The sequence below is a fragment of the Dermacentor variabilis genome, chromosome 8 (assembly GCF_050947875.1).
Source record: "Dermacentor variabilis isolate Ectoservices chromosome 8, ASM5094787v1, whole genome shotgun sequence".
Lineage (NCBI taxonomy): Eukaryota > Metazoa > Arthropoda > Arachnida > Ixodida > Ixodidae > Dermacentor > Dermacentor variabilis.
In genome coordinates, this window is record NC_134575.1 from 39216499 (window position 1) to 39237904 (window position 21406).

At 47.1% G+C, this 21406-nt stretch overlaps 1 protein-coding gene across 1 annotated transcript in view; it reads right to left on the bottom strand.

Moving 5' to 3' along the window:
* Positions 1–20845, bottom strand: part of LOC142590078 (acetylgalactosaminyl-O-glycosyl-glycoprotein beta-1,3-N-acetylglucosaminyltransferase-like) — a 37803-nt gene extending 16958 nt beyond the window's left edge. Inside the window, exon 1 of the mRNA XM_075701921.1 lies at positions 16531–20845. Within this exon, the coding sequence (XP_075558036.1) occupies positions 16531–16540 (10 nt within the window). The 5' untranslated portion in view covers positions 16541–20845. The remainder of the gene's footprint in view (positions 1–16530) is intronic.
* Between the last annotated feature and the right edge of the window lie 561 nt (positions 20846–21406).

Below are 21406 nucleotides of genomic sequence, written 5' to 3' on the forward strand. Positions count from 1 at the left end.
CTTATTCGCCTTTAAGCGTGTATACATTATTTTACAGTGTAGCCGTGCGGGAAGAAGGAAATGTTGCACGGTGTGTTTACGCGTTGCTACGTAGCGTACTCAACACAAAGTCGTACAACAGAGTTATTAGGCACTTCGAGTAAGCTTGATGCCTTCATTATGAGGTTGCTTAAAGGGACACTAAAGCGAAACAATAAATCAGTTTAGACTAATGAAGCATTGTTTGAGAACCCTGCAGGCAGTCATTAAAAAACATAGTTTGATTATTAGATGAGAAAATGAAGGCCCAGGTATCAGTATTTGAATTTCGCGCCCAAACCCCAGCGCCGGTACGTCAGCGTGACGTCAGGGATACCAAAGTATGTTTTCGCATTTGGGCCGCGTTGGCTGAATAAAGGTTCCCGAAACTTGCCCCGCTTACTATTCGGTTCCTTTAGAACACAATGTAGTCAATGTGTACCGCTATATTATAGTTAGTAAGCCCTAGATGATGCCATCAACATCCAAGACGTCAGAGCCCCCAGGTGTGGGAACTTAAGTAGGCGTCGCCACCCGTACTTCGTTCTTGCGCTTTTTCTGGCTTACCAAACGTCTTATCGTTGTAAGAGTTTTGGTGTTGTAGAACGGTAATTTACTGATGCAGAAGAAATCATCTTTCACTTTAGTGTCCCTTTAAGCTTGCAGAAGCGCTTGGAACAGGCGACGCGTCCACACCACGGCACCGCGCGAGCGCTTACGGTATATAAAGACATACAGCCTGCTATAAAGATTACTTGACAGAAATGGCGAGGCAGAACAACTGAATAAATATAATCTGGCCACAGACGCACGAAAGTCACAGAATCAGTCCTTTGAACTTCCGCCCCAACCATGGGTCGAAGAGACGCCACGTGCGTTTCAGTACTGAAACGGAGGAACAGCTAGTGCAAGTCTTTTGAGCAGTGGCGTAGCTAGGTCGTGTAGCACCCGGGGCCAATAAGTCTTCTGTCTCCCCCCTCTCTCCGGGTGTAGCCGCCGGAAAGAGGGGTGTCTTCAGACGTATATGACACCCCCCCCCCCCCCACTGGCCCCTTGCAATCGGGGCCCACGGCCCCCCTGTTGCTACGCCACTGCTTTTGAGCGTTGGGTCTCTTCTTTATATATAATGCATTCCTTTATTTGATTTATGATCGGTTTCTTTTGTGCGTTCACTTATCCTTTTCGTTCTCGTACCACCACGCGATTCCTCGTCTGTCTCCATCGCAGTGGGTTCACGCCACTTTAAGAGGAAATCCCCATCGTCATTGTCAACATCTTCGTTCCCGAGAGCCAATCTGCGCCATCTTCTTGGAACGCCGCACTGGAGCACCTCTTGCAAAAACGGGGACGCCTCGTGCAACGCACCGTGATGAACTACACGACCGCAAGATCACCCCTGCCACCGCTGGCTGAGCGAGACGCCGCGACAACGGCAAGCGCCATCGCTGGCAGACGCAGAACCAGGGTGCCCGACAAGCCCGACCACGAAGCCACCTTGACGCGGCCTCCTGGAGCAAGGGCTAACCTGTCGTGCCCGGGTCAGCGACGACTCTGGCGCCAGCGTCGACCGCCAGGCGTCGCCCCTCTACCACCTTCCGCGCCACGCGTCCTGCGCACAGTCGTCCAGAGGGCTGCTCCCGTTCGACGTGGCCCGTGCGGGTCTTTCATCGACAGATGGGGCGTCACAATCGGAACTGTTCCTTCTCCTTGCGCGGGTGCCAGTCGTGGAACCATCCTTCACCGATCCACGGCGGACGTCTCTGTGGAGGAGTGCGTGCTGCCGCTGTGTGGCAGTTCTTGGCCCCGTCCGTCTCAATCGTCCATGATTGGGGCGACGTGTTGATTTTTTATCGCTCGAACCGCTACGCATTCGAAACCGTGGTCGAGCAACGGGACGAATCCGTCACCCCGGACGGAGGCGCCGACCTTCCTCGAGGGATGTTCGAGACTCTGCCTACAGATCCCGTAGGCTGGCGGAAGGCTATAACTCGTCCAGGGTTAGGAACTAATAAACGTGTATTGATCGAAAAAAGGGGTGTCTTCATGCCGAAATAAGTTAGTGCACCGTTTTTCACGTCCATCTGTCCCACAGCTAACCCATTTATGCTTATCCCTGTCGCTGAGTGGCATATCGATATCAAAGCCGAATCTTCCTCTGGTATTGCGAACGCGATTGGAAAAGTAAAGATTAAGTTATCTAGTGCAAGAAAACAGTGGGCTTCTGATAACGTTATTGATGACTTGTGTCAATTAGCGCAGAAGTATAGAGGCCTGTCTTGCGAAATCAGGTCGTGCTGAAGTTGCGTTGAAAGCCGTAAGTAAGATTACATTGGTAGAGTGCGTTGTCGGAATCTGCCTTGCAAATCAGGTCGTCCTGGTAGAGTGCATTGTCGGAACTCCCACTGCGAGTCCCTTTATGCGTGGAAAGAATGGTTTCATCATCATCATCATCATCAGCCTGGTTACGCCCACTGTAGGGCAAAGGCCTCTCCCATACTTCTCCAACTACCCCGGTCATGTACTAATTGTGGCCATGTTGTCCCTGCAAACTTCTTAATCTCATCCACCCACCTAACTTTCTGCCGCCCTCTGCTATGCTTCCCTTCCCTTGGAATCCATTCCGTAACCCTTAATGACCATCGGTTATCTTCCCTCCTCATCACGTGTGCTGCCCATGCCCATTTCTTTTTCTTGATTTCAACTAAGATATCATTAACTCGCGTTTGTTCCCTCACCCAATCTGCTCTTTTCTTATCCCTTAACGTTACACCTACCATTATTCTTTCTATAGCTCGTTGCGTCGTCCTCAATTGAAGTAGAACCCTTTTCGTAAGCCTCCAGGTTTCTGCCCCGTACGTGAGTACTGGTAAGACACAGCTGGTTATAAACTTTTCTCTTGAGGGATAATGGATAAAAAATGGTTTACTAACTGCGAAAATGAAGGGTTAACTTCGCTTTTTGAATTTCGCTCTAGAATGGAGAAGTCTCTGACGTCACTCTGCGACGGAACGGATGTCTCGAGGGCTGTCCAGTCGATCGTATGTTTCTTTTACTTGCGGAAGCAAGTCATAAAAATGGTACCTTCACTGGTTCGCGAAGCTTCTTATCTGAAGCCTCTCCTGTGTCATATGTCCTTTTGAGATGCGTAATCACGCGGGAGTTTGCTCACGGCAGCAAGTGATGTTTGGTCTTCGCAACGGTTCATGTCACTTTGTTTCAAGTCTGTTGTGTGACGTAATCCCGCGCAACAAAATAAAGCTGGGAAGGACGTCAAGGATGTGCACCTAATACTAGAAGGCGACAGCCGTATTTCGCATAATGCATCCTAGATGGCGCAACAATACCGTTTCAATCCCGTTTTGTACGAAGAACTGTGTTTCTTTTTTATATTGAAATCAATAGAATGCTTCGGTTCTCTGGTCACGAACTCATATAACTATTCGGCAGGACGAGCGAATACCAGTTATCCTGGTACTGCGTCAGCCAACACCATCCTACGCCTGCAATGGCTCTGGTCTCACTCCGCGATATCCCCTGCCGCAACCGACTGCGGTGTCTCTCCCACTGACACCCATTGCGGTGTTATGATCGACCTCTCAAGTGTGGGGAACCTTCCGGCGCGCTTTCCCGTGTGGTGTTAATTGCCCTAATCGCCGAGACGCTGTTACGATCGGCTTGGAATTCGACCTCTCGGTTGTGGGAAACCTTCGAGCGTGCTTACGTGGCGAGACAATTGCCCTCATCCCCGAAAAAGCGTCACAGCTCTAAGCCCTGAGCAGACACAAAAAAGGAGGGCCGAAAGGAGAGGACACGAAGGGGTGCACGCAGCCGATTTCACAACCTGACAGAGGCACTGGCAGTTCCACAACTTCCCCAAGTTTCCCAAGGAGACATCGACTGCGACAAGACCGCGAGGGGTGACTTTTTAAGGCCGTCCTGGCCCTCAAATTAGGCAGAACCACTCGAGGCTCGGATAGAGTCAGGACTATGTATCAGTGAAGGGAATACATTTTTTCTCCTTATTTCCTAATCATGATGCCCGCCTTCGTCGCCGTCTTCTGGTTCTTGCGGCGAATACCCACCTCCTCCGGTCAAGATCGAGTCACTGGCGATCCGATAAGCCATCTTTCCATATGTAATGCACGACATATGTCCGGCACTGCGTATTCCTCGATAAGACGTCACAAATATGGCTACATGCACGTTTGTATGACGTCATGTATGGACATCGTTCTGGCAACGTTCGTGTATGACGTCAAACATGACGTTATACATGTCCGAATCTACGACGTCACTAAAGCCTGTTTTCGGGAGCCCCAAGGTGGCCCCGCGTATACCGTCCTTTATTTTTTTCAGCAGTCTAACTCGACATTTTAACGCGACAGCGTTAAGGAGCTCGTGTCGCAGAAGAGCCGGTGTCGTCGGCGTCGGTGGCGTTGGCCGTGAGCGATAAATCCCAGCATGCACTTCATGAATAAAAAACAGCTTGCAAGATGGGCTGGGTGGGAATCGAACCAGGGTCTCCGGAGTGTAAGACGGAGACGTTACCACTGAGCCATGAGTTCGATGCTTCAAAGCGGTACAAAAGCGCCTCTAGTGAACGCGGTGTTGCCTTAGAAACGAGCTGTTTCTATTAATTGAGCTACATCCTCTTAAAAGCAAGGCTATAATGTCTCGAGCCCTTGGCGCATGTGTCTCGCTTGGCTTCGATGCTCGACGAAACGTAAATAAAAATAAAAAGAACTGACGCACCGTCATGCACCTCCACAAGTGGTTGCCGCAAGACGGCAGTCAGTGGCAGTCTTTATTTTTTTTTTCTTTCCTACGACCGCATGCGAATGGCGCTTCGAAGTCGACGAAGTCATCATGCAGCTAGACCTTGCGTGATTTAGACTGCCTGCGTGTTTCACTTTAAACCACGTGCTCTGTTGCTCGGTGGGAAAAAAAATGTGTGTCAGTCGCCCTACGGAGAACGCTCTGGTAGCAAAATTCACTTAAGCGGGAGCCTCATACCTCAGGAGCTCCCAAGTGCATGGGAACACCGACTGAACGAAGTTGAGGCTTGCTGCATTTAAAAGTTAAAGTAAAAAATTTAACGACTGTAGCAAGCTGGTTTCTTGTTTAGGCCATGAATTTCTTTAGAAAAATTATTGAATATGAAAGAAAGAAAGCTACAGTACAAAATTCACGAGTCCGTAAATCAGGAATAACATACGATATATCCCAGTTATGCAAGCTGAACCCGTTTAAACATCTAAAGCAGACAAAAATGATATAATGTATACGCCGCTCTGATGTATATATAGATCATTTCTAAGTGCGGACATTACCAAACCCTCGTAAAGACTGTAACAGTTTCGCGTAAGGTGTTAAAGTCCTACATGAAAATTTTCCGCTACAGGCGCTTCGACAGATGCAGTTTACACAACTGCGATGTTTATTTTTGGTACGGGGTTAGGGGATTGTGAATCTCGTGCTTCAGTGTGTTTTTTTTTTTTTTTACTTTCAGATTTTCAATTGAATATCAAGGCTGTTACGGGCCAAAACCACGATTTCATTACGAGGCCCGCCGTAGTTGGGGGGACTGAGGATTAATTTTGACTACCAGGGGATCTTTAACGTGCCCAAAATGCGCAGCATACGGACATTTTATTTTATTTTTATTTTTTTTGCATTTCGTCCACATGGAAATGCGGCCGCCGCGACTGGGATTCGATCCCGCGACCTCGTGCTGAGCAGCGCCAACCCCATAGCCGCTAAGAGTCACCGTGGCGGGTGTACTTTCAGATTTTCGACAATTTCTTTTAAAAAAAATCATTAAGTCTGGCCGACTGTGAGGAAGTTTGTTTCACTTGGAAGAAAAATTTTGCGAGTCCACCTACTTTAGGGTGTTAATTTTGTTTATTTATGTCATCAATATTTTAGCATATATCATTTAAAATCGCTAATCCCCCCTCCCCCCCTCGCCCACCCCATAATAAAGAACTAAGCCAACCTTTATCAGTATGGTTCCAACTCTACAGAGGACTGAAAAAAAGAAGGAAAACGTTAAAATTTATGGGGTCTTACGCACCAAAACCACTCTCTGATTATGAGGCATGCCGTAGTGGGGGACGCCGGAAATTTTGACCACCTGGGATTCGTTAACGTGCACCTAAATCTAAGAACATGGGTGTTGCCGCCCCCATCGATATGCGGCCGCCGTGGCCGGGATTCGATCCCGCAACCTCGTGCTTAGCAGCCCACCACCATAGCCACTAAGCAACCACGGCGGATAAAACAAAACGTTATTGCAGTTATATTAACTGCACCTATTGAAGCATCAAGATGGAAGAAAACTGTTGCAAACTTCTGCTGTCTACAGTGTGAAATAATTTGCGCACTTCAAAGAGAATAAGGGTGTAAATCTGTCTATAACTCACACCCGTACAACCAAAGTGTGTCGTATAAGGCTGTGATTTATACACAGATATACACCTTTTTTTAACTTTCAAGGGTGTAAATTATATTACAGTGTATAGTGGCGCCCCCTATACTCGCAATCTTTATTTTTATTCCTGTTACGTCCGCCCGCGTCAAGCTCTCGGTATTCAGGACCAAAGAGAAAGTAACAACTGGCGTCGGTGTGCACAGCGACAAACATCCCCCCCCCCCCCACACACACACACCACCACCACCAAACGCCGCCTCGGGTTTGTTCCACTAGGCCCACGCGGATGCAATTACGAAGCGGAGCTCGTTTAAATCACCACGCCGCCGTCTGCAAACTTCACAACTCGCGGCGCGCTCCAGTCGCGTCTGTCCGCTGTGTATTTATTCGCGATCGTAATGAAAGAAACTAATAATGCCTAGCGTTTCTTTCTCGGCTACGTGGAGAGACTCAGCCGTTCTTAGATCACTTGGGGCGCTGTAATTTTCTTTTTTTACCGATTACTTTTTGTTAGGCATAACTTTCTTCGGGCGGCGGGCGCGCAGAATCGCCGTCTGCTTCGGAGCACGTCTGGAACGCGTAAAGCGCACGGCCTACGCGTTATAATAGGCCTTCTCAGTGCAGCGATGGCTGTATGTGTCAGTAACGCTTCGAAGGGTTCGACATGACGTGACATTAGACGAAGGTTGGTGTCTACTCGAACAATGGAGTTCGCAAGTGAACAATGAGCTTCACTTTTAGTACGGCGACAGATGTGCGAGTGAAACACTTTCCCGAGTGTTCGCTGGTGTGACATTCGATCGAGCGTCTTGTGCATACGAACAAGTTGTTGTTGTTGTTGTTGTTGTTGCTGTTGTTTGAAAACGACTATCGTTGAGCCACAGTACAAAGGAGGCAGGAAAGATAAGGTAGCAAGTTATGCACCAATCTCAATTTTGCCGGTGCTTTCCTGCAGATATACTCGAAAAAATTCTGTACGAATGCATATGACGTCTCTTTTTTTAACTACGTTCTCGATTCTATCGCCCGGGACAGTTTGGTTTTGTTGCCAAGGGAGGTTACCACAGCGCTATTAGGAGAATTCTCAGACGAAGTGTATATTCCGCGTTTGAAAAACAACTTGTTCACCTTGTGCACTATTTCTGCAGACATAGCCAAAGCCCTTGATACAGTGAATTCCATAACATTCTACTGGCGAAACTGATCTTTATGGGATTCGGAGGACCACCTCACAGCGTACTGCGAAACTACACGTGTGCTTGGAAAAAGTTTATTTCGACAAGAGACGATACGAACACCGAGTGGCAATCACGGCACAAATCCACCAGGACGACAACACACACAAGAAACGAAGAATTGTGTACGCGGCTTGCTCTCAAAGTAGCGTCCGAGTCCTCGCTCACTAACATATAACAACATAGACCCACGGAAAAGCCCAGTTACACATAAACTAATTGTCACATGTATAAAATGATGTTCCACATATACAGTGTCCACAACGGTTATGTACCACGATGATATGACAGAGACACATTACATAATTCACTTTGCGTAATTTTGTGTGGCAGGTCGCGGGTAGTTGTGACCAACAAGCAAACCGTCAGTGGCAAGCAATGGCTCATACAGCCAGTGTTTCCCGGGGATCGATTGTTATCACCCCTGTTTAATACATTCGTAAACCATCTTCCTCTGGTAATTTTTAAAGGCACTGTCTATGAATGTGCAGACGATAGGGCAATCTTTAACAAAACATCTAAATTACGAAAAGGACGTGAGCGCCCTGCAATGTACAATACGTAGTGTAATGCCCGGTTTGCGAAAAACTCGCCGTCGCTGCTAAGTGGCTGTATACGGTGTTGGGCTGCTAAGCACGAGGTCGCGGGATCGAATCCCGGCCACGGCGGCCGCATTTCGATGGGGGAGAAATGCGAAAGTACCCGTGTGCTTAGATTTAGGAGGTTTTAGAAGATTTAGAAGGAGTTAGAAGGTGAAGGTTAGTTTAGAAGGTTATTTAGGTTAAAGAACCCCAGGTGGTCGAAATTTCCGGAGTGCCCCACTGCGGCGTGCACTTCATAATCGGAAAGTGACTTTGGCACGTAAAGCCCCACAATTTAATTATTTAATTGGGTTTGCGAAAAGTTGCATTAATGTAAATATCAACCGTGTGACAAGCCGGTCGAGGCACTTTGCGTGTATTCGCGGACTTAATTCTCTCACGCTCGGAAGAACACCTTTACATAGCGCGTAGACAGAAAACTGTGTCTTTCCTGTCGCTCTACAATTTTCTCATTGAGACTTTTCATGTAGTTATAATATTTGAGACGTTGATCAATTAATTAAGACTAATTATGTAACTAGGCGGAATGCAAAAAAAAAATAATAATCTGAGTACCTCCGAGCGGCGGCAAACAGCATTATCTTGGCTGTATCTGCAGCTATACGTGGCATTTGCATTTATTAAATAGTGGTATATGATAATAATAATACTAATAATTGGAGTTTTACGTGCCAAAACCACTTTTCTGATTATGAGGCACGCCGTAGTGGAGGACTCCGGAAATTTTGACCACCTGGGGTTCTTTAACGTGCACCTAAATCTAAGCACACGGGTGTTTTCGCATTTCGCCCCCATCGAAATGCGGCCGCCGTGGCCGGGATTCGATCCCGCGACCTCGTGTTCAGCTGGTATATGATATATGATAGGTGTGGCACCCTGTACAGACAACGTATCAACCGATTCAAGCCCACCTGCAATGCCGCCAATTCAAGTACATGTAGAACGCAGAGTCGCTTTTCTGAGATAATCCATGGGCAGATTTGAATCAAATTTGCTGAAATCGAGACTCGCAATTTAAATTCTAGTGACTGCAGGAGCGCAATTTTTATTTATGGCCTGAATTCTTTTATAAAGCTTGACGAAATTTGGCACGTTTGAAAGATAAAAATTTTTAAAAAAAGCAGCAGTACGAAGTTTGCACATCCGTGTAGCTCCGCACCAAAAAAAAAAAAACAGATGTCGCAGTTCTGCGAACCGCATCACTCACATCTGAAGCGAGTAAATTTGGCGCAATAATTTACAGTTTACGCGCATTTGTGACAATGGTTAGAAGAGGTTTGCCAAAGTCCTATTCCCAAATTGGTATAGGCTATTTCACAGGCGCGCAGATATGCGAGTTTTGTCCGCTTCAGATGTAATTTTTAAGTGCACACTTCAGAACTGTGATATTGTATTGATTGTTGAGCCGCGGAGTTGTAAACTTGATAGTTTCGTTTTTCTAGAGTTTGAAATTCTCAGCGATTTCTTTAGTGAAATAAACTGGAGGCCTAAATCAAACCGGTTCCAACGCGTTGTCTATACAACTCCCTCCCATCCTTGTTTCTTGCGCGCTTGACCGTGTTCTGCTATGCTTCCAACAGTCGATTTTAATTTTTTTATCTTTAAATGCCACAAGCCGTGCAGTATAGAGGAAGCGCTGCAGAGCGGCAACTGTGGTTTAGGCGCTAGAGCGACTGCTGTCTGCCGTGATCGCATCTAACGCGGCTTCAGAAACTTGGGCGTGGCCAACTTAAAACGTAAGTTGCAGCTAAATCGTTCGTGTCAACGTTCCTATTATTTTTTTTTTTGGGGGGGGGGGGGTAGGTCGTAGAGCATCGTTTTGGCTTTCGACTTTAAAACATGCAGGTGGAATTGCCGCGATTCCTGTCGTGCGAGGTGCGACGGGTCATTCAACGCGACGAAGGCGATAAGAGAGCTCTCGAAACTCGCTTGAACTTTGCCATGCTTATTTGCGTACGCCGTACCGTCGTGCTGTCCTCACAGGACAAAGCAATCGACAGTGGGAGGCAGTCGGATCATCGGTACTCATGCAGATTAGAGCAAGCACAGTTGGAGCAGCGCAGTAAAAAAAAAAAAAAAAAAGAGAGAGAGAGAGAGAGAGAGAGAGAGAGAGAGAGAGAGAGAGAGAGAGAGAGAGAGAAGTTGGTGCTCGGACGTGCGACACATTCCACGGCGGTCCTTACTTATCGCACCGTACGTGTGGCTATCGCGGGTTCGCTCCGCGTAATACTATCTTTTAAAGTCCTGGGCCCGTATATTAAAAAAAAAATACAGTTCTTACGCCAGAACCATTCGTAGCGGAAGATTTCAGCCAGTCGAGAGGGACGCTGGACATTTAATTATCGACCCTGCATGTGACGTATGCGGCTGCGATGAGAACATCGACCGCCTATTTTGCCACTGTGCTCAGTTTGAAGCACAAGGACAATTTATGTACAACGCATTCAGGAAACTCGATGATCGCACTCTGAGTGAACGGACAACACTAGAACACCGTCCCCGCCGATCATCGGCTCAGAAGACAGTGAATTGCACTTTTGTGCTTTCTGAGAACGCCTGGCTTGTGCGAGCGCTTTCGACTCTGTAGCGCTGTCCGTGCATATCTATCTATCTATCTATCTATCTATCTATCTATCTATCTATCTATCTATCTATCTATCTACCTATCTATCTATCTATCTATCTATCTATCTATCTATCTATCTATCTATCTATCTATCTATCTATCCCTTCTTTCTATTCCCCTTCTCCTTTCGCCCAGCGTAGGGTAGTCAACCAGACTCTTGACTAGTTAAAATGCCTGCTTTATTTTCATCTCTATCTCTCTGTCTCTCTCTCTTATCATCGATGGCGGTCGGCCAATGAAACAGTGCACTTACGAAATAAAAGCTTTGTGAAGTCGGCGCCAGAACCCATACGCGCAAGGAAGCACTTACGCTATACGTAAGTGCTATACTTACGCTGTTCGTAAGAGCAAATGCAGGCCAATCGCGATGCTGGACATATAATTAGCGAAGGCGACCTGTCAGTGGCAAACAGTACTGACGAATGAAATGCTTTGTGAATCCAGCCCCTGGATTCACAACGTTTGCGTCCGTGTTCTCCTTGCCATTGGACGGCTGCCTACGCTAAACATACGTCCAGCATCGCGATTCGCTGTCGTTTGCTCTTACGAACAGTTCAAGCTTAAGGACTTATGTGTGTGTGTGTAAGGGGGGGGGGCACATATACGTGAAATGGACCCACATTTAAAAACTAAGAGTTTGTCGCATTTTACTTCCTTTTTCTGCAACCTTACGTTTTCATGTTGTGGGCTCCGTGCGAAATCTCTCCCTCCCCCAGTACAGGGTAGCGAACCGGAAATAATCTCTGGTTAACCTACCTGTCTTTCCATTGCCTCTCTCTCTCTCTCTCTCTCTCTCTCTACGAGAACACCAGATACGAGAACGTCAACTTTTTCATGCCTATAGCATACGTAGAAAGCATCTTTTCCAGCCACCTGAAAAGTTTGCCTGATGTAAAACATCGCCAGCTCGCTTGACAAACAAAAGCGGTAGGGAAATATAAGTAAAAAAAGAAGACACGTTGAATCAAAAAGAACAATTGGGAAAAGAAGAGGGCACGTACAACAAAGTGCAAAGTAAAATGAAAAGGCGGGAGAAAGGCAATTGAAGTGTGTGCGAAACTACGAAACAACGACGCGAAGGTCGGAAAACAGCGACGACAGCGAGTTATGAAAAAATATCAAGACCATGAAACTGAGAGTTATGAAGACTCAGTATTCCGCAGACGCCTGAGTGTTGGTGGTGACAGGCAGGAACATGGAGAGGGTCTACGTTCTCCGGTGGTCTTTCGCGGAATACGAAGCGTGATACAACTGAGGAGTTCGGGGCGAGTGAGGATACCGTGAAGGAGTTTGAAAAGAAACAGAAGGTCAGCGTGATTATCTTGCGCGGAATACGAAGCATGATACAACTGAGGGGTTCGGCTCAAGTGAGGATACCATGAATGAGTTTGAAAAGACACAGAAGATCAGCGTGATTATACGTTGGGAGCGAAGCAATGACAACAATCTAGCAGTACTGGACCAAAGTCCAGTGTCCGCGTTAGCAAAGCGGTGATGACATTTGCTTAGAAACTTTTTTTTTCTGAACCCGATCTCTATGACGTCACTGTTGGGTCTAGAAATGCAATTTCAGACGACCGACCCGTGTTCGAGTTGAGGAGGACAGACTGTTAACTGTGTAGAGCTTGCGGAAAGGTGCAGCAGAATTCAATGCCCTCGAGAGTCTGCAAACAGAGCCAAGAGAGCACATATGACCCGCATTTTAACGCGACAGCGTTAAGGAGCTCGTGTCGCAGAAAAGCCGGTGTCGTCGGCGTCGGTGTCGGCGGCGTTGGCCGTGAGCGATAAATCCCAGCAGGCACTTTTAACACGTTTAGTGCGAGCACAAAAGTGTAAGGTTGTTTTAAAAAGCAGACCGAGATCATCGGTATCACTGACCTCACACGATGGTACAGAATCTGCAGAATGAGAAAAAGAATGCTTGCTTCTTTGGGAGTGAAATTTGTGTCTTTGGTCTTAGCAGCATTCAAGGTGCGGCCATCTTTGCACCGTTTAGAAAAAAGAGGACAGGACAGACTTCAGGGCGCGGCGGTCACCAACAGTACACGGATTTCCTTTAAAACGGTATGTCATCGGTATACAGAAGGAACGAAGAATTTGTACTAGAGGAAAGAACGTCATTAATAAAAAACTTTAAATGGAGCGGTTCATGTAATACTGATCCTTGAGGGATGCCGCTAGTTGTCATATACAAAGAAGTCGTTTGACCGTTGACGTTAACATAACACAATCTACGATGAAGATAACTGCGCAATAGAGATTGACAACTGAAGAGTCAACCCCAAAAGTGAGTAATCCTGACCAGAAGCACTGACTGGCTAAGTCAAAGAAACTTTGCTGAGTTACATGTAAACGGTGTCGACAATCGCCGCCTCTGAAGAACTGCCACGTCACGAAACTGGCGAGATTCGTGATGTTGGACCGGCGCCGGTGATAAATGCACGCTTATTTGGAATCAAAGAGTGTTTCACAGCAAAAGACCATATACTGTTGTGAAGAGAAAGTAAAAAAAAAAAATCTCATACGTGGCACATAGAAGAGGAATGTGGCGTTAGTTCGAGACATATCGGTTCGACAGCCAGACTTAAATACAGAAGAAACCAAAACGCTAGTAGTTTTCCACGTGTGAAGGAGAGTGGCAGTAATCAATGAGTTATTAAATACAGATGTCAATACCGGAGCGAATATAGTTCCGTATATGCTTTTAGAACTACGGAGGGAATGTCATCAGGGCCACGCAGAATAGCTCAGACATGATGATGATGATGATGATGATGATGATGACGACGACGACGACGACGTAATCTTTATTGCCCTCTTGTGTTTATACATTGAAATAACTGGTCTGTCATCAAAGCCCGAGAGAGGTTAGCGCGAGAGGAGCCCGAAACATCGGCGACGGAATAAGAGAGAGAGAGAGAGAGAGAGAGAGAGAGAGGAAAGGGGAAAGGCAGGGAGGTTAACCAGAGAAAAAGATCCGGTTGGCTACCCTACACTGGGGAGAGAGGGGAGGGGGAGTTAAAGTGGTAACAAAGTAGAGATAAGGAATAAAAATGTAAGGAACCTTCGACGAGATCGAAATCATTCGTCGCTACCTAGTGAACGAAATAAACGAACGGAAAACAGCGCGACGATATTCCCACACAAGCGATGTATAGCAGTCGACAAACAAGCAGCATCACACGAGTGACGGACGATTTGACATATTCGGTACAGGGTGCGCCGTGAGGTCGCAGCGAATACGTCGTCCGGGAGTTCGTTGAAAAATTTTGGGAATGCAAACACGTCTCCTATAGCAGTGTCACATCTTGTATATTGCGCGACGGGGCACAATGAAATAGGAAGTTTTCGGGGCGATCGAGGCGCGATGTGTTGGAACGTCCGAAATCGGAGTTGCGTGTGTTTCAAACGTGTTTCAAACATCCGACAATGGCGATTTTTATTCCCGTCTGCGTTTGTGACAATGCGGTACTGTCTTAATTTTGTTTTTAATCTCCTGTTACGTTTGAAAACGTTCGCTTATTGCGTACTCCCACCGTGCGTGTTACCTTAATTTATACATGCTGTACTTATTTCTGTGAACGATATAATACATCATTTCTTCTAATTGTCCTCTCCCCCGCCCCTGCGATAATGCCTTCGAGGCAACGCAGGTATCCTGTAAATAAAAAAAGAATTTTAAACATGTGACCCGAGTCAGCTGTTTCCGCAAACAGTGAATCAAAGGAAGAAGGCGAGACGGAAACAAATCCGCACCGTCCTCCACACGGAGAATTGTGAGCGATGCTTTCCAAAACACACTCGTCGAAATGGCATCGATTCTGCACTGACAAAGAACCCAAGAAAATATTTTATATTAAATAATAAAAACGCAACGCTCCCGAGTCAAGTACAGATGTACGTTAAGTGGGTCTGCCGGGAAAGGTCACAACAACAACAACAACAACAATAATAATAATAATAACTATAATAATAATAATAATAATAATAATAATAATAATAATAATAATAATAATAATAATAATAATAATAATAATAATAATAATAATAATAATAATAATAATAATAATAATGATAATTAGACTAAGTCGACCTGGTGAAATTGATCAGAGCAGCAATATGGAATATATTTTCTTTTTCATAAATAAAGCGTTTCTCACTCTCTGGTTCCCCAGCTCTGTGCAAATATTGCATGCAACTGTCATGCTCCCAAAGATACTCATGCTTATATATATATATATATATATATATATATATATATATATATATATATATATATATATATATATATCGTAATTGTTATTATTATTTCCATGCATTCCGTTTTGAAATGCTAGAGTGATTCGACGCAGTGCCCACTGAAGCGGAGTGCAGACACAACGCCAGTGCAACATTTCAGTAGCGCAAATTAAAAAAAAATTATGACAATGATAAATAAATAAGAATAAAAAAAATCCCGCCTCCGTTCTACTTTGCGAAAATAGATGTACAGCGAAGCTGTTGCCGACGTTACATTGTATATAACCTCGGCAACACAGCCAGCTTCGCCGTACACCCCCTTTCAGAGAGTAAAACGGGGGCAGGATTTTTTTTTTTAATTTTGAACAGTGTTTGCACTGATGTCGATTACGGTCGCAGAACACGCTGTGCGACAGATGCGACGAGCAGAGCAATCAGGCATCAAGGACAGAGACATCGCGTGCATGCTCATGTAAGTGAGCTAGAGTGCATCATACATCTTCACTCTGGTGGGCCCTTTGCCTGGCGCAAGGCGCTGTCGAAGTAATTCCATTTCTCAAAGCAAGAATGCGTCCGAAAAATGTGTAAAGTACGACTTACTCGCGACCTGCAGACGTGATAGCATCGGGACTGTAATTCGAATACACGAGAAAACGCAATTCTGTTACGCGGAAAGTAAAAAAAAAAGAAAGTCATTTACCAGCTGCCGTTTCTTTTTGGGTGAGCAGAGACCGAAAACTTCCGACAAACTAGAGGCTAACAGCTTCACTGTAATAAATAAATAAATAAATAAATAAATAAATAAATAAATAAATAAGTGAGACACATGTCGGACATAACCGTTTGCCCATTTTCTCCTCTTCCTCCGCACTTCGATTTTTCGCACCCAACATCAGAAGTCAATAATTTTTCTTTTTAAATAGCTCTCGTTATTGAACGACGACTTTCTCCGCCTGCTACAGTAAATTTGGAGGTTCGAGACGAAAGGAAAGTTTCTGCTGACCGAAAAAAATCGTAGCAGAGGCGGATGTCAGAGGCTAATTTAATCCGCAGATCTGTCCATATACAGCGCATCTCTATATATAACTTGGCTTCGGGCATGCGGCAGACCACGTTAATTTTAGCCGCAGCAACCTGTTTGCAACAAAGCAAAACGCGCACCCTAAAATTGGCAATTAAAGGGGTCCCTAGTTAACGTCATTTACGATTAATAAGCTCATTTGCATTTATCCCGCAGTTTCTCCAGCGTGTTCGGCCACTGCTGTGAACTGTATCCGGCAAAGTCTGTCCTTTTATCTCAAACGAGGTACGGAACAGTCGCCGCTGAAGAAAAAAAGAAAAGAAATATGTACGCACGATATGTACACAACCAATACTCACAGCTTGGCATCGCAGTAGCGGTGATTGTGTCGTCTGCTGGCCTTACGACAGACAACAACGGAAGTCTGGCGTACACAGCTTGGCTGACTCAGTTAACAAAGTACGTCAAAGTTCCGGTGTTTGTTTATATCGCGGATTTCGCTTTCACCACATCACCGCATGCAAGTTTTCATGGCCGAGGCGGCCACGGAACCTTACGAGGTTACTGTCGGTGGTCCGAGAACGGATGCTTCACAACTTCGCACAAGTCGAGCTCACGGTTACATACGACGCCGCGCTTGGATTTACCCGCCGCACCATAGTCTCGCAACAGTGTAATACGCACGCACGTGTACGGCACAGGAGCGCAGTGACGGTATCTCTCTCTCTCTCTCTCTTTTTTTTTGTGTAGTTGGAGTTATTACTTCTGCTAGTGTAACAGCTGGTTGTAGTCGTCACCGAATTCGCCGAGCAGACGCACACACGGAACCACGAAGCGATCTCTAACGGCTGACTGCCATATATCGCTCGCTGTTTTTTTTTTTTTGTTTTTTTTTGCCGGATCCTTTCCCCCAACTGAGAAATCGATAGTGCAGAGTGAGCACTATAGAGGGACGAAGATAAGAAGTGGAGGAGGGGGGACACCCGATAACGGCGTTCACCTCAGAATGCAAAGCCTCTTCTTTTGTGTGTTCGTTCGTGCGTCGTCTGCCGCTGCTGCGTCTGCGCAGACGACAAGCGTTTTAGTCACTGCGTCAGGTAAAACAGCTGGCGGCGATGGTTGCCTGGGTTGGACATTTGGTGACTTCGTGACAGACGAAGTTGTTGTTGTTGGGGTTGGGGGGAGGGGCAGAGCGGATTCGTGAGGTGCAGTATTGCGACAACGTGCCCACTTTGCGTTATGCAAACTCGCCCGAGAGCGAGGCAGGTTAGGAGGAGGAGGAGGAGGAGGTTGTATCCGGTACCATTTTTGTCCCTGTTTGTGCAGACATATAATAGTTTGCGGCGGCAGTTCACCTGACACGGAGAGCAGACATCTGTGCTCAGCAGGGTTCTGGCAGATAGCTCTGAAGCTTAGGTCTGTTCAGCGGCTCCATGCAGACGTAACAGATTTCAGTTGGTTGAGTGCTCCTAGACTTGTTTGTTTGTTTGCTTGTCTTTCTTTCTCTTTCTTTTTCTTTTTTCGCACCAATGCACTGGTACTCGCTTTGCGGTGAAGGACTTCGTCCGAACTCCTCGAGTATCGCTGATACTCGTGCAGCAATCGCAGGTTTACCGTCTTCTTAAGAATGCATAGGCGTTTAAGAATGCATAGGCGACCAGACGTCAGGACGGCGCTGAGGTCGATTCCAGCGGCGATAATGGCGTACTGCACTGAGAGTATGTAACTGACAATTGAAGGGCCGGTAGAAGCACCTGTGCACAGAAACGTGTAGCAAGAACGGTTGGGTAACGATGTCAATCTGCGGTCGCAGCTTGTCGCATTGAAAAAATCCAGCGCAAGTCCGTCTATAGGGCGCCACTGTAACAACGGGTCCGGTCGCGTGCCCGATTGGTTGGAAGTTTCCTGTGACGTCACCGCACGCTGTCGAAAAGTGACCAGTAACGTGGCAGCGTGTCACTTCTGCGACGATGCAGAACGGTGATTGGACGGGGCTAGCGCGAGCGATTGGTCAGCACGGCGAGCTCTGGACGCAGCGTATGGAGTTCGGCGAACGCTTCTTGACGCTTCACGTGAGTCGTGATCACTGCTGCCTCCCTAACGCCCGAATTTGAGGTTTCCTAAACTGCCTCAGGCGTCAACGTTGATCGGCCGATTCGTCTTCCCCTCTGAGACTAAAACGCGTAGCCGGAGTGTCTGCAATTGCCATGTGTATACACGTTTGAACGCGCAAGCTCAGTCATTTTTAGGCTTAGAGGTTTCGAGCTTCGCAAACAAAGACACAGTATCGCCGTCACTCACTCCAGTCACTCCAGTCTTTGTGAGGGTGGTTTGGAGACAATGACCGCTGGAGCGACTCTTTTGTTTGACTTTCTGGATGTCGGTCGACGTTTTAGGCGTGGTCTTGTCAGGCGGAGACATGCCAATTCAAGTACGACATTAATGGACAAGAGAATCGCTTTCCCCGGCACGATTTGAGCTGTGGAGGTGTTCTAATCTACATCAAATGTGGGTAGATCGCATAAATAATTGACACAAATTATATTTCTAGTTGCCGAATACGAAGAGCTATAGAGAAACCAGCAGCAAGCTTATACGAACGCAATAAGAGGGGGAAATGGAGACCTCAGCTATCAAAAACAAGCTACACGTTGAAAAGAGAACCGTTTAATTGAATCGACGGTTATCCTTTAAGACGCCTTCGTGTTCTCTGCCCAACAGAGCTGTCAAAGTGTAACGTTTCGACTATCGAATCTGCGCCACCTGGACAAGATAGAAACTGATAAGGTTTAATGTGTCAGCAGACATATATCTATCCGAGCCGCAAGACACGTTGGACGGGAGATATCCGTCTGTACTGATGGCAGAGAACAATGCCGCGCTCATCTTCGCGCTTCACATCGGTATTTTGAACTGTTTCCGCAGCGTCCCAACTCAACTCGCCTGTAAAACAGGCGCAACGATAGAAAAGAAATTGCACAAACACACTAGAAAAATATCTGGATTCAAAACTCCCTTCCCGAGTTGCACCGACGTGCGTGTCAGGCAGGTCCACATGAAAACAACAGACGACAAAGTTGTAACAGGTGGTCGTGAGGAACAGACGGCGACTCGTTGAGGTGGCAAGCCAAAATATATGGCTTTTGCGACTGGGTTTTGCCGTATGCTGAAATAACTTCACAGGAAACGACCGGAAGTTTCCAGGTACGCAAAGAAAATAATTCAGCGCCGACTCGCTGAAATTACAAATACCTGCTTCGCACAGAGAAGTGAAAAAAGAAGAAGTGTCGGACGCAGCGGCAATTTACATGCGTCACACCGTCCGATGATTTTGGAGCAGACGCCTCTACCTCCGAGTTGCCGCTGGCAGGCTGTATAAGGTCATTGCGTGTACGCCTGAATTAAGGCTTATTATCACAATTTAATTACAGGTATTACATATACACACGGTATTTAGTGTAGTGGGGTTTCGCGATCACGCTGTGAAATGAATGTAGTGCTGATGTGAGGTGGGGAGGGGGCGCAATAACAAGGAACCATAGCCTAAAACTTCCCTATACGACGCTCCAAAAACGCACAACTGGAAAGGCGAAAACGGCAATGACTTCCTGTCATTCCAGGACAGACGGCAAACAGTATGCAGCACACCGCTGCGAGCAGTTTCGTGTCGTCGAAAACTGCGCGTGTCACTTGTCATTTTCTAACGTCACCATCCACAGAAGACACCAACGTCCCTATGCCAAAACCTCGCGCCGTTGGTCTGAAAGCAGTTACTGTCCTGTCTCTAAATCCCGGAAAAATTCCTTCGTGGCAGGAGTACGATACAGAGGGTGCATTCACTGCAGAGCTCGCGACGATGCCTTCAAAAAGGACAAGAGTTACAGAAAGACGTTACCATAGGCCACGAGGAGATGTGGTGGTACGAAAGTTGTCTGCGACTTTCTTCAAGCAAACTATTGCGTATGGCGGCACTGCGAGAGGGGCTTCCCGGACAGCAGACGAACGGGACATGAGCAGACGACAGCAGCAACAGCAGGAGCTATACGCAGGTAGACTATCGCACGCAAAGCACACGCACTGTGCGGAGCGAGTGACGGCGTCTTGAAGACGTGCAAGAGCAGAGGCGGTTATATTTGCGACAGTCGTCAGCGGCTTTCTTGACAGGCCACTTGCATATGACGGAGCTGCAGGACGTGCTTCTTCGGATGGTAAACGAACCGGACAGAAGCAGACGATCCGCAGATACGAACGTCGAAATCCGCATACGCCGATAGAGAGATCATTCGTTGCACGTCGTTCCCGCGACAACAGCGTCCTGCTCGATGATCGCGTCCACAGTCATCATCCCGTGCGCAGCGGAACCGACGCTTGGTCATGAAGCAACATCCGTGCAGGATGCAGAAATAGGTAACACACACCACAATGGCATATAGATATATAGCGCAACGCACTTCAGGCACTGTACGGCGGACCGGGTATAATCTTTTGGAGGGTGTGCGCGCGTGCGCGCATGCGCGGGCGATCGTATGTGCCACACTGCCGAACAAACAACAGGTGGTACCTGCAGCGGTGCCGGTGTGCAGCTCGACTACAAACTGTCGCCTGAGCGGCGGTCGCACGCGATTTCGACCCTCTCGACTCTCGTCTCGGCCGTACGCGCAAACCAACACACAAATCGCGCCAGACACGTGCTTCTCGTCAGAGGTCGAAAAGGAAAGAGAGAGAGAGAGAGAGAGAGAAACCAAAGCTCTCGCATCGTGCATGGCGCCGTGAGACGACGCCGGAAAAACAAATTGGTGCGAGGTCGCAGCAACCGCTGTTGCTCCTCATGCTTCACCTAGACCTACGCGTTATTTGTTTTCTGTGCCTGACTTTTTCGCGCGTATGGCGCGTCTGCGCGGTTTCGTTTTGTTTACTCGTTCGCTATGGCATGTGGCTTGCTCGCTTGCTTAACGAATGACTGGAATGCCTGCCCGTTTAAACGGCGATGGATGTTCTCGCTTTTTTTTCCGTCGAGCCAGTCGCAGGGATGCGCTCTGTTTGTACACAGGATATATAGGGAGTTTGCCGCTTGCTTACTACACTCCCGTTTCTCACGCAAACGTTCGTTTTCCTTTACAAGCGCGCATTTGCGCTCGCTCGCACCCAAACATGCACGCCGATGCATTCGATCGATCTCTTTCAGAAGCCCGCTCGATCGCTACCGCTGACCAACTGGCGAACGCGCGCACACGC